We start from the raw sequence: 18,312 nt of genomic DNA, 5'->3' as shown, positions 1-18,312 counted from the left end.
TTCTTTTTTTTTTAGGGGGTCCCTCACTAGTGGATCCATTTCAACAAATTCCTACGCTTATTACAATAGCTTTCCACTAGATGGCAGGACAATTCAACATTCAACATTCACTGTTAGTCACGAGTCACCAAATGTGCCTGAACTTCAAGGCTCCTTGAGCAGAACCACATTAAAAAACCAGTCATAAGTTCCTGTTTTGGCAGACAGAACTCAACAACAATTTTCATTGTTTGTGTCTGTTGCCATCCCAGACTTGTGATTATCCCAATCACAGCTGAACATCCAGCAGCTTTTGGTGGAATTCTCACCTCATGCGGCTAAACACTGTACTTGTGTTTGCATTGAGCTCGCGACAGCTGGTAACGATTCACAGCTATTTATATGCATTATGTCAACATTGGTTTTGCCCAAATACAGAGGTTTTACCGCACATGTGGTTAGTGATGCACAAGCAATAAACACAGCATATCACTAAAACCAAATAGCTTTCTCATACCATCACACTCATTTAAGGGAAATAAATTGTTTCATACAAACAAGCTTTATTTACAGTAAAGGGTGGAGAAAATCACCATTCGTATCAGAACATTGATTTTTCAATCACTATATACATTATGTTTGTGAATAATGTCCGTGATAACATGTTCTGCTCCAGTTAGACTGACTTGTCGGGTTTGCGGTTTGCACAAAAAAGGCACGATAAATAACAAAAAAAAATGATTAACAAATAGTTTTTTAAAAATATAAACACCACAAATCAACATCCCCATTTGTAATTTCCATGTTATTAATAGTCTGAGATTTAACAACACCATAAAACGGTTCTTGCCATGAGGTACGGGACGATAGCTCAATTTCAGAGAAGGCCAAGAGAAAGGGACAACGAAAAACATCAAGCTTTTGTTGTAATGGCTACGTTTGTGCTATATCATTGTCTTTGGCCTGAGTTTGGCTTCATGTCGCACCAAGCCACTCTTTATTCTGAAATCAATGTTCTGGACTTTCGCTGTCATCAGATCAATAGCATCCGCACCATAGAAATCCTCTCAAAGCTGACAACAAGTAGGCTACCTAATTTATACTATATAAATACAAAGGTCAACAAATGCACAGCATTTTTTTCATGAAATAGCACTCATACGGAGAACATTAATCAATAATAATCATTTTAAAAAGTCCATTCCTGTCCAGTAGGAAATGTTTGCATCTTTTTTTATTATTATTTCTGCCAGGACCAGTCGTTGGTCATTTCCTGTACGGGCAGGTGTTTTTCCACGTGTCCGTTTGTGCTCTTGGCCTGCGGTGTTGTGCTCGCGTTAGATTTGGGTTCACTTGGAAAGCTGTCCTCGTTAGACTGTTCCTGAACCGGGCAGCTGAAGGGTTCGTCTGTCCCCCCGCTGCTGCCCAGTGATGTCTGACTGACGTAGACCACGATGACCTCGCCGCTGAAATTCATCACCTGCCCGCTGGAGATAAAAGTAGTGTTGTTGTTTCCTGTCACCTGACCTGACAAAAATAGACAACGCATCAGAACTGGTGTTAGCGGAAGGAGGCAGAAATAGTATTGCAATATTTCCATGAACTAAATATTCATTCCTTTCCTGGAGACAAATTAACATTATTTTAGTAGGCTACCACTGATATACTATTTTTGTTCATATTTAAACTTATTTTATTTCAGCTAATTTCTCATTTTCATTTTCATATATATATATGAAAAAATATAAAATGTAAATATAAATATAAAATGTAAATATAAAATATATGAAAATGAGAAATTAATATATATATATATATATATATATATATATATATATATATATATATATATATTAGTGCTGTCAAATTGATTAATCGCGATTAATTTTTTTATTTTATTTTTGCTGTCAAATCGATTAATTGCATCGAACATAAAAGTTTTTGTTTATTTAATATATGTGCGTAATCTGATATATATATATATATATATATATATATATATAAATATACATATACACACACACACACACACACACACACACACACACATACATACATACATACATACATACATACATACATACATACATACATACATACATACATACATACATACATACATACATACATACATACATACATACATACATACATACATATATATATATATAAATCTAACCTTTGAAGTAAAAAAAATTAAGGGGGGGGGGGGGGGGATCACATGAAATAAATGTGTTTTTCTCCAAAACACATTGGGAACAATTATTTGCCCCCTTTTATTAAATACTTTTTGCAACCTCCTTTTTCCAAGATAACAGCTCTGAGTCTTCTCCTATAATGCCTGATGAGTTTGGAGAACACCTGACAAGAGATCAGAGACCATTCCTCCATACAGAATAGGGTTGCTGTCACAAAAAGAGTTTGCTGCCAAAAAGTTCTCTTTTTATTCTCATCTGTCCAGATCATCAGGTCAGATGAAGCGGGGAAAAAAACGTTATCTTTTTTGGCAGCAAACACTTAATATGGGATTGGTGCACACAGGGATAAAAAAGTACCCCATGTGTAACATGAAATACTCTGCTGTATCTTTAAAGCTGTGGGCCTAATGTTCTGCCAGAGGTCCTGGACATCTTGTTCAGATACATGACATCATGGATTCGATCAAATTCCAACAGATAAAAAATCTAAACCTGGCAACCTCTGCTACAAATCTTATAACGGGCCATGTTTGGATCTTCAACAGGACAGTGATCCAACCAAACATCAAAATCAAAACAAAAATGGGTCACTGAGCACAAAACCAAGCATCTGCAATGGCCATCCCAGTCCCTGACCTGAACCCTATAGAAAATGAGTGGGTTGACGAGAAGAAGTGCCAACATGGATCTGGGAATCTGAAGGATCTGGAGAGATTCTGTATGGAGGAATGGTCTCCGATCTCTTGTCAGGTGATCTCCAAACTCATCAGGCATTATAGAAGAAGACTCAGAGCTGTTATCTTGGAAAAATGAGGTTGCAAAAAGTATTTAATAAAAGGGGGCAAATAATTATTTCACAATGTGATTTCCCCCCCACTTTCAATTATTTTACTTCAATAAAAGGTTCGATTTTTGCTTTTTTTTATAGAAAATATCAAAACGATAAACAATGCAGATTTATTTTTCACAGCCATCTTTGATCATATTTACCAAGGGGGCAAATAATTCTGACCAGATAAATATATATATATATATATATTATATATAAAACTTACATATATATTTACAAACTTTTATGCTACAATAGTTAACACTATTAACACTCCTGGAAGTTGAACATTTTCAAGGCTAAACATTTTGCATATTAATGTAACCATATTTAGTCATACAAGGAAACGGCTTTGTAGTCTTGCTGATGTCTTGCGTGTGAATACGCTGCACTACTGCTTTAGATGTTTAGTGGTCTCCATAAATAGTCTACATTACAAACTGGAAGCTAATAATGCCACATAAGCACTGACATGGCAAAAAATGCTGTTTTTGTGTTAATCCCTTTTGAGCAACGAAACAGCTTCCTTCCACTTAAAACTTCAACATGGACAGATTATATGGTTCCTTTTTTTTTCTCTCCGAATATACACACAGACTATCAGTGACTCACATTTCACACATCTTTTAGTCATTTAGCCATTTACTCCCACTCTTTGCTGTGGCTGCCTGCCATATTTTCACAAACACGACTTACTGGAATGCACATGACCTGAATGTGCTTGTTCTAATTATTAATACAAGCTGTAATGCTTTATTCTATAGTGTTCAGGTTACTGTGTATTTACATAAGAAATGACTGAATAATACAAATGAGCTACACGTTTATACATTGTGTAATTCCTTTGCAGAGATGTAATTAATAACAATAGGATGGAATACGAGTAAAACAGACACTTTGAAATAACGTTACTGATATGGAAACATTTATTTTGCCAATAATTTTGATTATAAATAATAAATTAAATTAAATTTAAACAGTTTTTTTTGGGGGGGGGGGGGGGGGGGTATCCTTATGTTCACCAAGGCGGCAACTTTTTAAAATAAAAAATGCAATAAAAACGGTAATACTGTGAAATATTATCACAATTTAAAATAACTTCAAATAATTTTAAAATGTGATTTATTCCTGTGATGGTAATGTACTCATTCTTCAGTGTCACATGATCCTTCAGTAATCATTTTAATATCCTGATTTGGTGCTCACTGCTCAATAAACATTTCTTATTATAATCAATGTTGAAAACAGTTGTGCTGCTTAATATTTTATTGTGAAAACCGTTATGCATTTTATCAGGATTCTGTGATGAATAGAAAAGTTATTTTTGTAAACAGAAATCTTTTCTAACATTTTATTGTCTTTACAGTCACTTTTGATCAATTTAATATGTCCTTGTATCCTATCTTCTCTCTCTCTCTCTCTCTCTCTATCTCTCTCTCTCTCTCTCTCTCTCTCGTAGATTTGTATATATATTTTTACTATTATTTATACAAATAATTATGTTTTATATACAATTATATAATATTATCTATATATTAATTTATTAGTAGTAGTTAAATTTATTAGTAAAGAAACATAAACATATAATAAGGGCTGTTTTCTAGCACTTTTAAAGGTTTTACATATGGATCCAGTGATCTAGAAATGCAATAAATAGTGAGTAATTCAATGCAAAACATCATCAGCTGATCCAGTTTGTTAGCTCGGCCATCTGTTTCCAAAATGACTCCCACTCTGCATTTTTAACCCTCTATAACTGAGAGGTCACGTCTTTGATCGTTTCCAATCTTTCATCATATCATACTGTTTTTGCCCATTTGCAATCGAATCGCACGGCATTGCTTGTAAATCTGGCATAAGCGTGCCAAATGAGTTCAACAGAATCCTGTGACTAGCAACAGCTTCGAATACCTCAGATGCACAGACAACTTCTCATTTATTTTGTCACGTTTTTTGCGTGTGTTAATGTCTTACCGGATGTGAGGGCGGCATCCGAGCACTGGTTCTGGTACTCCGCGTCAGGGTCCGACAGTTTGCGGTCATCGCTGTGGATCAGTGAAAGGCCCTGGTCATTAGCGCTGACAGACGGCAAAGGGGGAACGGTGGTGGAGTCTATGCTGCAGCAACAAGGTTCGTTCTGTCTATACAGCCCCTCGACCAAACCTCGGTCCCCGTTGACGCCTCTCATCTCCGACATGGCTTCCTTGCCAGCAGGGCTGCTGTAGTCCAGGTAGAGTTCCTGCGAGCGCTGCAGATCCACGTAATCGCATGCGGGCGGGCCGTCCAGCGAGCAGCTCTCACACAGCAGAGGCTCTTTCAGGCCGATAACCTGCACGTTTCCCGTGGCGTCCCCTGTCCTGCAGGAGCTGCACGACGCCAGGCCCGTGGCGACCAGCTGACTGCAGTCCTCGTTCTCTCCCACCTCTATGGGCTCCTTCATGGAAAGCACACAGCTGCAGGAGCTTCCTGACAGGGGGGACGACGGCCCGCATCCGGAGTCCACGCTGGAGCTCCCCGACGAGGTTTCGGCTCGGTCCTGATCTTGGTCCGTGCAATCTGACATTTCTGGGATGGTTAATGTGGTGCTGGGACACATGATCAGGGACTCCGGAGGGGTTCTTTCTTGGCAGATTAAAGGGTGGGTTTGCAGACCGTTTTTAAAGTGATATGAAGTCACAGTTTCCTACAAGAAAGCAGGGTTGGTAAGTCTTTATGCATCGCTAGGTTTTAAAACAAGTTTTCAGATATTATTACTTACCTGTCGATTCCTGCTTCCTTTTAGGTTTTGGACGCAGGTGCGTAGATTTACTGTGGAGTCAGAGAATAAGCTTTAATTAACAAGATAGACAGGAATCTAACACAAATTGTAGCAAACAAACATGATCCTGAACAACATTTACCTGAGAGGAAGTTCAGCTTATCTTTGCAGCAAAACAAGAAGAGAACGACCAGAGATACCACGATGATGACCGAGAGGATGGCCACAAGCACCCAGGGTGTCATACCTGAGGAAGTTTGGGTTTATTCGTTACACCGGTCTGTGAAGGTTCTGTTATTCAGGTCATCATAGAGGGTTTAGTAAAGTTTGTCTCTGTTGCTCAATCACATTTATTGCTCTTGGATGAGAGGCGAAACTGCTTGAGCAACAAAGAAACACATCCAGACTAATCCTACCAGACATTACAGATACCAGCCAACACATAAAATATGGGTTCCTAGTCATTTTTAGCTTTTTTTTTAAACCAATTTTACATTGACTTTTATAGTCATTTAACATTGGCAGATTTTAAGAAAAAAAAAAAAAAATATATATATATATATATTATATATATATATATATATATATATATTTTTTTTTTTTTTTTTTTTGTATTTTTTTTTTATAGGGGTCAGTTAGCCTGGGTTTCCCCATGCTGCCTTGAGCGCAGCGCGATTTTATTCACGCTGCTAGGCAGCCTGGATACCATGGACCAGATTTTCCCCTCAAAAGGGAACCAATCACAGAACGGGGAGGGAGCAGCAAGACGATGACGACGTCTATGCGACACACTGAAGCAGTTTGTTTATATCTATGGATCCGACATGGCATCAGACGCGAAGTTACCTTTCGATGCAGCCTTAGATAGTGTTCTAAGTAGTTTATTTCGTCGAATTTCTGTCGCTCTACATACGTCATCTGGTATAATTGAAACGATTGGCTATGAGCTACGTACAGGCGCATTTGATAGACATTCGTAGCGCCCAATAAACGGCTCTGGGCATTCGTAAACCACGCCTCAAATACGAGAAAATGAACATGTGGTTCCCAGACCACGTCTCAATGAGAAGAGGTCTGACGTTAGCCAGGCTAGGGTCAGTAAGAATCCTAAAAGAAATTTTTATCAGTACTTTAAAGAATTTGGTGCATTGATTTCCAAAAGATGTAACATAATTTCACAATATTGCTGTTTTTTACTGTATTTTTGATCAAATAATTGCAGCTCTGGTGAGTAGAGTATGCAACCAACCCCAAACTTTTTGAATGGTAGTGTATAATCGTTAACTATGAGGCCGAACATAAAGATTTTATATAACCTACCAGGAGAATGGAGTCCACACACTACATCTGTCTCAGTGCTTCCTGGCTGTTTTTCGGTCTTGCCAATCGCTTTACAACTGGAAGAGAATTAGACATATCAATACAAGACAGCCCAATAGCCTGGCCACTTCTGGTTTGATCCGTCTCAATTTTCTCCTCTAAGAGCAACCACAAATGAAAGAAAGAAAAGGGGCTCTTTCTAGGGGGAAGTGGTGGAGGAATTAATCATAATACCAGAGTGCGGTAAGACTGCGGGGGCTTTAAAAAATGACAGAGCATGCCTGAGACCTTCCCCAGACAAACAACGCCTGTGAGAATGAGAGCTGTGACTTTGCAAATGAGCCCTGTTAAAGCAAAGATCTGCATGTGTGACGCAGAGGACAGGCATCTTTGTGGCACACACTCCCAACTGTTGTTAAACCTATTGAGCTGTTATTGTAATTTTTTAATAAGAACTGACTTTTTAAGCTTAGATAGAGAGGCATACTCACTCTGTCCATTTCTTGCAGGATTCTATTGATTCAGAATCTGAGAAAAATCCAGGTAGGCAAGTCACACAGGAAGCTCTGCCAGTCTCTAAAATGAAGAGAGAGTGATAAAGGCTTATAGATAGAGAGACAGACTTACACTTAGCACACTTAAAAGCATATTCTTATTTATCATATCTAGATAATAGGTTTTTTTTATTCACTTTGGTACTATTTTCACAAGGTGTAAATTTTTTTAAAACTCTTAGCACTAATATCGCAATAGATCATCAAAAGTGTACTTTTAAAAACTTTTCAGCATGTTTTCAACTGTTAGTACAACACACAAAATCACAAAGTATTCTTTTCACAACACAAAATAAGTGTTTCATCTATATAAATAATTCATTCAACTGCCTTTCATAAAGCTCTTACTATCAAACTTTTGATTTGCATCTCTTCTCGTTCAGTTCAATACATTTGCCTATTATATAATCCAACTGAACCTAATGGTTGATCAATGAATCATTTGGTACACCTAGATATTGATTCTATAGACTGTTTCTATAGAACTTGTTCACAATTTTCCGCTATGGATTACCAAATGTAATGAATTCTTTTTACATAAGTGATTAATAGATAATAACCACCACTATGTCCAAAGTGTGTGCACATGCATGTGTGTGTTTGTGCAAGAGAGAGAGAGAGAGAGAGAGAGAGAGAGAGAGAGAGAGAGAGAGAGAGAGAGAGAGAGAGAGAGAGAGAGAGAGAGAGAGAGAGAGAGAGAGAGAGAGAGAGAGAGAGAGAGAGAGAGAGAGAGAGAGAGAGAGAGAGAGAGAGAGAGAGAGAAATTTGCAATTTGTGAACATAAATCAGGATAGAGTTCAAGGGAGAGGAAATGCGTCAAGGGAGACAGATGGCATCAAATACAGCATTTAACATTACAGTATGCATGCCTTGTGATACTGTAAACAGATTACCATGCTAGAGATTGCCACATTACTGTAACTTACCCCTATAAATGTCAACTACAGTATAGATTCAGTCATATGGGACAGTGAGAGGCTTTACTGTACTGCCAGCAAACTCTATTCTAGCACAAAACTTCATGGCAGTTTCATAACTTCATCACACACACTAGATAGATACGATTACAAACATTATGGATTCAATTACATAAGTTAGGTCATGTAAGTGTATTTTCTAATGTGGCATCTGTAGCCTATATTACTGTAATTATTTCACCAACAAGGGTGATTTGAAACATGTATCTTGCATTGTCTGCTGTTGAATGAACTGATTGTTAAAAGTATTAAATTTAAAGAAGATCATACTGTTGTGTTTCGGTGATTAAACCAAATGTTCTCATTACATATTACAATAATGAACTGAAATGTGTATAACTGTGATGAAAGCATGGGATCAGGTTTTGAAAGAATTACTAGCTGTGTTCCCTTGCGAAAAAGAAGTATACTTCAAGTTAATTTTATGAAGTATACTTAAGTAATGTTCAAGTATATTTTTAATATACTTTATGTAGTAAGTATACTGATATCAATGTGTACTTGTAGTAAACTTGTAAGTGTACTATTTCAATACTGCTTGGGACTAAATTGGCCCACTTTTAGTATATAAAAGTATAGTGTACTATAAGTGTAATAGTGTATAAGTGTATAGTGTATAAGTGTAAGAGTAGTAAACAAAGTACACAACTAGGTTTCTCATTTGTAATGCATCTGTACTAGATAATATATACTAGTACATAAAGTATATTTTTGAGAAGTATATAAAATGTAGACTGAAAGTATACTTTCTTATTTTTAGTTTAAAAGAAGTATACTAATAGAACACTTGAATAAACTTTTTTTCGTAAGGGTTAAAAGTGTGATCAATTTAGATTTTTGTACAAAGAGTTTTGAAAATGTACACCTTACTTGTGAAAATAGTACCAAAGCGGAAAAAAAAACTGTAACTTTATTTCCTTTTTATTTTTCATACTCATTTTCTTCTCATTTGTATTTCTGTTTTTAGCATCTTATTTACTTCCTGTTGTATAATGTCTATTGCATTGTCCTGAAAATATTCAAGCCTGGATGGACGATGGATAGATAAATAGACAGATAGATAAACAGACAGACAGACAGATAGATAGATAGACAGATAGATAGATAGATAAACAGACAGACAGACAGACAGATAGATAGATAGATAGATAGATAGATAGATAGATAGATAGATAGATAGATAGATAGATAGATAGATAGATAGATAGATAGATAGATAGACAAAGCCTATAATCTACAAAGTGTAAATGTCAAGATACTAATGATAAAATGTAAACTACAGTGTGTCCACATTCATTTCTGAGAACTGTATTATGATGTTCCTTTCGATTTGGCACTAAACCTCGTGCTCCACACCACAGAGCTGGAACAGCCACTGATTTACTGCACTCTCAATTACGGGTACACTTCATCTATCTATAAGCCACATGATTAATGTCTCCCACATTAAACTTCCAAATGAACCTACTAAAGGGATAGTTCACCCTAAAATGAAAATTCTGTCATCATTTTCACACCTTTGTGAACTATCCCTTTACCAGAGTAAGAATCTTTCTCATTTGCCCGTAAACATGTTTACTTTGTGTAGAGTGACCACAAGCTCTTACCACCCATCACGACTCCTTCTCCAGCAGGACATCTTTGAATGGCCTCACAGTACTCGCAGTTGATCAGGGAGCAGTGGAAGCCCTGCTTGCACCGACACGGTTCCGCCGCGGTGGGGTTGTGTGGAAGGGTACGGTTAAATCCTTTCCCTGCAGAGGAAGATTGATGGCGGGTGTTAAGAGATAATGCAAAATCAAACCATACTCTTTCTTTACACGCATTATGCGACACTGACCCTCATCGCAGAACTTCTGACGAATACACTTAGTGTCACTGTTCCAGTCCGGCTGGTACTCATCACGGGCACAATCACGGCACATTGTCGGACTCCCGTCGCAATGGGAAACGATGTATTTTCCTGCATTCAAAGGAAAATCTTACTGAACTAAAGATGTAAAATGGGTTTGCAAAAGGTCAGTTAATACATATATTCTATATTTTTTGGTAGAAGGAAGTCATGGTATGTTATAGTTCTTTTGGGTGTGTGAAGGCCTCTTCCTCTTTCCCTCATCCTTCTGCTTTTTCAAATGGGAAAAACCAGCAAATTTTGACCTGATCTTGTTTTTCCCAGACATCAGCTTCACTCACACCATGAAATGAATGAATGAATGAACGGATGGGTTGTTCTTCATAGTATAATGAACTAGTCTGTATTACTGCTCACCTGGTTCACATTTTTGGCAGCATCCCCCATTGTGCTCGTACTCGTTCTGTTGGCAGCTTATGGCCAGTCCTGCCTGAAATGAAATGTTTAACAATAGTTAAACGAACACATTGGCTCTTGTATGATAAAATGCTTGTGATGTAACTCATTTGTAAGTCACTTTGCATAAAAGCATTTGCAGATGAAGTCACATCAACAGCAACAAAAATGACTACAACTAATATCATAGTAAGATATAGTAATATGATAAGGTCACCCATGGGAGGTTTTATAATATTTTTTATTTATCATGAGAGAGAGGTAATCAAAATACAAGTAAATTGTGTCAAAAGACCAGATCTGGTGTTAAAATATTAATAATGCAATAATCAAAATCTGTCTGTTTTATATAACATTTACACTACCTGTCAAAAGAAATTAATTACACTACTTTTTTTTTATAAATAAATGAATACTTCCGCATATGAGATGTCTTTCAAATACATGAAATATTCTTTCCAACCCCAAACTTAAAATCTATATTTTAAGAATGGTAGTGTATTTTCGTTGCTGATATTTTCTTTCCATTCCAATATAAAACAAACAGCAATCTTCAGTTTTCCGAGTTAGGTTTATAACAGCTTTTAACCAAAGGGTCCAGACTTTTAGTCAACATAAAGTAATTTCCCATCAAGTTTGATTTTAATTATTATTGTTCTATTGTGAAATGGGCTTTCTTGAAAAAAAAAATGATAATTGATGCAATGGCATTCAGGCATTTTGTCTTGTGTCTTAAGCAATACTTTTTTAGGGTCACTGCATCTCTAGTCCGTTGGGTGATTTACACAGTAACTCAAAACTACACAAAGTTTGGCATGTTGAAATCTAAATGTTGGCTCTCGGAATGAGAATCTTTAAGGCATAATGATCATTTGAGTGGTAAAAGCATCAGGGAATGAAAGAGAGTGGGGGAGTGTGTGTATGTGGATGTGTGGAGGGGGTGTATTGCCCAATTCGGAGGAAGAAAAAAACAAGAAGAAAAGCACAAAAAAAACAAAAAACCCACCCACATCCCTCCAGATACCACAATGGCATTCCACGGTTTAACAGCAGGGCAGAATTAAATGCAATCCTTTAATTCAGCGTAAATCTGAGAAAAACCGTCCGTAACTCATATAAAAGACAATAAAAAGGAAAATAGTGCCAAGCTCAGCACACTGGGCTCTCGGCGAAGGTGGAAAGGACTTGGCTGAGGTATTAAGTGTTTCTTAGGTAGAAATAATGCTCAAATTCAACTTTTTTGCACAGCACCATTAAAAAAAAAATGCTTTCAAATCAGCACCACTGGCAAAGCCTTAGTTTTCTGTATTCTAGCCAACATATACAATATAGATTTTAAAATGCAGGAAGAGAAATCATTTTTGTTGGGGACTAGAAGATGATTGAATGCTCTCTTTATCTCTCTAAAACCAGGAAAAAAACAGAAGCAAAAATTTTCCTATGTGACCAGGATCAATGGATTTATCCATCATCAGAAAAATCCATGGATATCATGGAAATTCATGGGGAAATAATCCTTATCAGATTTGTTGATGACAACAAGCTTTGTCAAAACAAGTGACTAGTGCAGTTCACTATTCAGCAAAAAAATCAGGAAGGAAAACACAAATTTATTCAAATGATGAAACTTGTCTTTTTATGAAACTCAATATAAACCAATGATATTTACTCTAATGAAAATCATGAAATGAAACTATTGAAAATAATCTCCTTTTCGTTTTTGTTAAGACGTTGATCATAGTTAAAGATGTTATTCTGAGGGGTTTTCTACCACTGCTGAAAAACCTAAAGGCTTTTTGATGGATGCATGTGAAAAAACACAGGAAACCAAAGGAATGTTTACAGTTCATTTCTGAACCTACATTTGAATGTAAGGCTATACTCAGGCAACACAACATATTTTCATTGACTAAATATATAAGATCATGGTCAGTGACGCCCTGAAAAATTACATGTTAGAAAATATACACCGGACATTGAGAAATCTTTTCTCACAAGGTCTCACCATTTTGAGCTGCATATGGCAAAAGCACTATGGAGTTCACTACAGTGATTCAGTTGCTTTCCTTTGCATTCATTCTGTTTATGAATGCAAAGGAAAAGATAACAATGAGGTAACAAACATAAAGCTATACTAAAGTCAAATAAAATCAAATCTAAAAAAATAAAATAAAATAAAATGAATCTGAAGAAAATTATTCTCCCTATGGAAGGGTGAAATAGGAAGCACCATTTCCAGAATTAAGTTTCCAGATACTGACATTTTCTTTCATAACTCTACAACCTGGCAAACACAAGTTCAGGCCTGTGTGTGATGCAACAGAAAACAAGTTAAAACTTTTGACCTGACAGGACATTAGACAACTAAGAAAGACAACTGAATGAATGAATGAATGAATGAATGAATGTAAATGGGCTTTGAAAAAATAATACGTATCAGTAAAAACTGACTCATTTCGCAAACTAGAATACAGAAATATGTTACAAAATTCCTATATTAGGAGTTTACAAGGGAAAAACATTTCTCTGCATCCTGTGGCCTAATTCAATCAAAAAGGTTATATGTAAATGCAGTTTGGAGTTTCACACAATTCCTGTGAATGTAATGATAATTTACATTTGATAAGCATCAAATTTACATTTGGCTGAAAAATCCAATGATTCCTTATAAACAAAAACCCCACACACTTCACACTTATGGTTAAGAAGACCATCCAAAACAATGAAAAAAGCAGAATCCCAGAAAAATGTACATGGAGTTCCCCTCAAAGTGTGCAACAATTCAGCGAAAAGTACAGAAAAGCTAATATCTGGCCCGAAATCTGCTCATGACAGGGAAGGAAAGAGTTTGGATGCGTCTCAAAACCCAGTGAGCGGATAGTAGGGTACATGTTTGGGCATCGTGAGCTAATTCGCCATGCAGTCCTAAAAATGTCTAGCCTAGGTATGTCTATTCAGTTTTGTGACATAGATTTCTTAGCGATGGGATATCCCAATATCCCTGTGAAAGATCAAGTTACATACTTAGGAACTGTAGTAATTAATAAAGACCAGAAAACAAGATGTAAACTAAATTTCTATCCTCTAATAATGAAAACCCAAATGAAACTCAATTGTTGGCTGCAGAGAGACTCTGCACGTATGCAGCTCTCTCCTTGGAGGTCCCTGTCAAACTCTCTAATTTAATAAGCAGATGCTCACGGTCCCTAATATACAAACACAACTTTTCCACACAGAGATATTACTTATGGAACAACCTAACTGAACCTAACTGACAAAATGATCGGAAATGTATGCTTTTCTGTAGTAGAGTAACACAAAAATTATTATAAAATCAGAGCTCTCTTCCAGAAAGAGATAATGACAATTCCTTATGTAATACCACACTGGAATAATATTGTAGAGAATTTACTGTGGGAAAAAGTATGGTCTTTGTCTCATAAGTATATGCTTACCAATAAAACAAAAGAAATACAATTTTAATGAATTCAAAATGTTACCCAACCAAAGCATTTCTTAGGAAATGTAAGTCAGACATTGAAGTGAATTGCTGTTTTTGTCACTCTCCTGGAAGATGTCATTCACTTGTTTTTGCACCCACACAGAGACATTTTGGTCAGATTTGTCAATGTTTATCCAATCTTATTTTGTAAGTGACTTTTCTTTCTGTTTTAAAGATGTTTTCTTTGGTTTGTTTGACTGCTCAAAAGAGAAAACAGGACAATATATTACATAATTAATTTGTGTTTCCTTCTAAATTTCACATACATAAGCAAAAATTTACTGCCTCTAAACCTCTCTATTCTCTATTCAAAGATGATCTAGACAAATACATGGAAACTATACAAAGCTCTGTTAATCCCAAAGCATAGGAAACTCTCTCTATATTCATCCTTTTTGTCCTCATAAGGTAAATGCATTGCATTGTTCTTGTTTTTTTTTTTTTTTTTTTTACCCTGGGAACTTGTGTCTGTGTATCTTTTTTTCTTTTTTTTCTTTCCCATGTCTATCTGTATTGCTTTAATGCTTTGTAATGTTTAATAAATAAATAAATAAAGTGATGGGATTTTCAACTCATTTCAGCGAAACGGTTCTTTTGAACAGTTCATTTAATGAACCGGTTAAAAACGAAATGATTCATTAATTCTCTTGACATCATTTGGACTTAACTAATGTGTCCCAGTTTAGTTTTGCAGCCATAATCTTATATTAAGCATAATCACATTAAACAATGTTAAAATATCCTACAACACTTAAAAAAAAAATGCTTAAAAAACTCGTTTCGTGTGCGTGTTGATACAACTGTCTGTCAATAAAGTCACACATTTACATTGTGTTTTATTTGTAACATTTCCGCCATTCGGCTAGGCCTGTTACTGTTCGCCCCCAAAAAAACTTAGCATAGCCTACTGATCGCCCCATCAGTCAAATCTTCACTCCAAGTGCTCTTACATTACCGAGTCTCGGCTCATTAATTCGAACTAGGCATTTTCGAAAGGCAGAGACTGTTTTGTTCTCGGTTCAATGAGCAGCTTTGAGCTGTTAACACAAGAACCGTTTGAGCCGATTCAGTCAGATCGAACGAAGCGATTAGACCGGTTCTAAAGATTCACTGCAAAGGTCCGACTCAAAAGAACAAGTCGTTCACGAATCTTACATCGCTAAATGTACACAAACCATTTTCCCAACAAAGTGCTGAAATGAATAGTTGAATAAGGCAATTTGGCATTGTGAGGATGAGGATTTTTCCAGCAAAAAGAGTGGAAAAATCATAATTTCCCGGTCATAATAAATTCCCGGTTTATAATAGCCTAGCCTAATCCCGTGCAATTCAAAAATAAAGTTTGGTTTAGCCTAAAGGAATCATTCGCAAAAGCATACCTGCGTGCATAGAGCAAGGACGAAGTGTGTGATCCATCCTTGAAATATCCAACTAGCTGAAAAATTCACTCTCATTATTCTAAACTTTAAAACAGGACTCTGTAATCTCAGCTTCACTATTGTTGTATTGTCCAGTGAGGATCAGCTGCAGACGTCTGTGCGCTTTGGGATGAAGGGATGAAGCTCCAGACTGCTGTAGTTCATTCCCAGCGAGCATGTCCCATGATGTTCACTCACTCACCCACGCCTCGACTGCTGCTCTCCCTGTGTTTCCACTGCACTACAGTCATGTGGAAGCTGCTCAGTTTCTTACACGCTCCTCCCAGTTCTCGTAATCAAAGTATTCCACATATATAAACGGGGTGACGTTCATAACAACCAGACAATCACGGCTGCACTTTATTTTACAGTACGTGCACTTACAGTGAGTGTACATATGAATGGACTGGGCAATATAAAATAACTACATGGGTTAAGGTTAGTTTAGGGGTCGGTTCAGGGTTAGTAGTTAGTTAAGTTATTGCAATTGATAGGCTTCATAGTATGGACTAACAGTAAAATAAAGTGCAGCCACAATCATTATCTGTCATTATTGTTCAATTCTGTAGCACTTTGGTGCAGTGAAGATGAAATAAATTACTTTTGAAGTCGTAAGGTAGCGTGAAAACCCCATAAATCAAAAGTTTAAGATATCTATTTGCAAGTAAAGGCTATGCAACAGCTCAGGGCTGGAATACTGTATCCTAATGGAATGCACTTGACTTGCCATTCCATTTCCAGTGTGGTGAGTGAACCTAAAATAAAATCAGCCATGATTTCTGACATCTATTTCTAACTGTTAAAACGTGATATGCAAAATAGGGGAAAATATGGGAGTATATACTGTGCAAGAAGCAAGTATTAAATTTTAAACACAAAAAATATATATGATCAATAAGTTATGACAACATTAGGTTTTTACATTGCGAGCAATTTTCAACTTTTTTTGTATGTTATGCAAGATTCAACTCATTTTGAAGTCAGTTTAATGTAATTTAAAGGGGGGGTGAAACACTCAGTTTCAGTCAATCTCATGTTAATCTTGAGTACCTATAGAGTAGTATTGCATCCTTCATATCTCCAAAAAGTCTTTAGTTTTATTATATTTATAAAAGAAAGATAGGCTGTTCCGAGTCTTTCCGAAAAAAACCGAGTGGCTGGAGGCGTGCCGTGTGGGCTGTGCTTACGCGCCGATAGCTAACAACACACAGACATTTGAAGCAGTTTTACTCACGGTTCCAACGCACGACCGTTAACCTTTATCGTTGGGACTGCTCCATCCTTAAGCATTAGACGATCTGCAAATCCGGCGTCGAACTGGGCCTTGTTTATAAAACAATCATCGTCGAAATACACTAGCAGCGAGCACAGAGCTTTGATGGGCGTACTGCTTTCGCTCTCTCGCTCGTCGTCGCTCTGGTCTACGGGTGCGCGCGCGCCCTTCCGGGAGAGTGCCCTTAGGACCCATAAGGAAATTCCGCCCCATCTGACGTCACACATGCCCATACTCGAAAAAAACTTTCGGAAACTTGTGACAAACCGGAAGGAGTATTTTTGGCACAGAAATACTCCATCAAACGTACAACTTAATTTTTGAAACTTTGTCCATGTTTAGCATGGGAATCCAACTCTTTAACAGTGTAAAAAAATCAGTATGCATGAAATAGCATTTCACCCCCCCTTTAAGTTGAAATGACTTTTTCTTTTCTTTTTTCTTCTTTTTTTTTTACAGTCAACTTGCATGTAATCTTGTTACAATCTTGTTGGCAGCAACTTTTGGTAACCAGATAAAAAAAAGGACTCATCCCCCACTACACAGATTTTCATCCAATCAAATGTTAGGCAATCAAAAGATGTGCAGGAGTGTGATCATTTTACAATGTTTCAAACAAGGCTTATCCAGTCAGATTTTATAACCGTTTTATTAAAAAGTTGGTGCAAGTAAATAAATATTTAATTGGACCTACTATTTTTAACACAAGGGCACAGCCATTTTTTAGGCTACTTGAATGTGCAAGGCTTCTGGTGTCGTTATTTGAGTTGTACAAACAGTTCTATATGCCGCTTGATACTGCAAAGTGCAAACTGGTTATCTATTATTGTAATTTATTATTACAATCATAAATACACTGGTTTGTAGCGCAAACAAGCAGTTTGCCATTTACTGTGTTTAAGAGAAACTCCATATTTTATGCATTAAATATTTTGTAGGCTCCTGCTTTTTCAATTAATTTCAGTAAATAAACCTTAATTTCCCTCAAGCTCATATGCTAATATTCAAGAGTATAAATCCTGTTTCTGACTGCCGTGTAGAACATGTAACTGTGCACTTTTTCTCCAGATTGGTTTTGTGGTCCTGGAGTTCTACAATTCTCAGAGGAATATCATATAGCTAAATGATAAATGTTTCAGATTAAACTTGTGGTCCACTGTGTGGTCTCTCTGAGCAGAAGGTCACTCTATTTAATG

General features: G+C 36.6%; 1 protein-coding gene across 1 annotated transcript; it reads right to left on the bottom strand.

Moving 5' to 3' along the window:
- On the bottom strand, positions 1 to 16,086 carry tnfrsf11a (tumor necrosis factor receptor superfamily, member 11a, NFKB activator). Its single transcript, XM_079862560.1, has 10 exons — positions 15,805 to 16,086; positions 10,885 to 10,957; positions 10,456 to 10,578; positions 10,223 to 10,369; positions 7,576 to 7,660; positions 7,085 to 7,161; positions 5,907 to 6,011; positions 5,765 to 5,814; positions 4,981 to 5,689; positions 1 to 1,506 (listed from the first exon to the last, which is right to left on the bottom strand). Exons 1-10 carry the CDS (start codon positions 15,877 to 15,879, stop codon positions 1,220 to 1,222), a joined length of 1,731 nt encoding a protein of 576 aa, XP_079718686.1. The 5' UTR covers positions 15,880 to 16,086; the 3' UTR covers positions 1 to 1,219.
- Between the last annotated feature and the right edge of the window lie 2,226 nt (positions 16,087 to 18,312).

The sequence above is a fragment of the Squalius cephalus genome, assembly GCF_949319135.1.
Source record: "Squalius cephalus genome assembly, chromosome: 25".
Classification (NCBI taxonomy): Eukaryota; Metazoa; Chordata; class Actinopteri; order Cypriniformes; family Leuciscidae; genus Squalius; species Squalius cephalus.
Note: the sequence above shows the minus strand (reverse complement) of the source record. Positions and strands in the feature narration are given on the sequence as shown.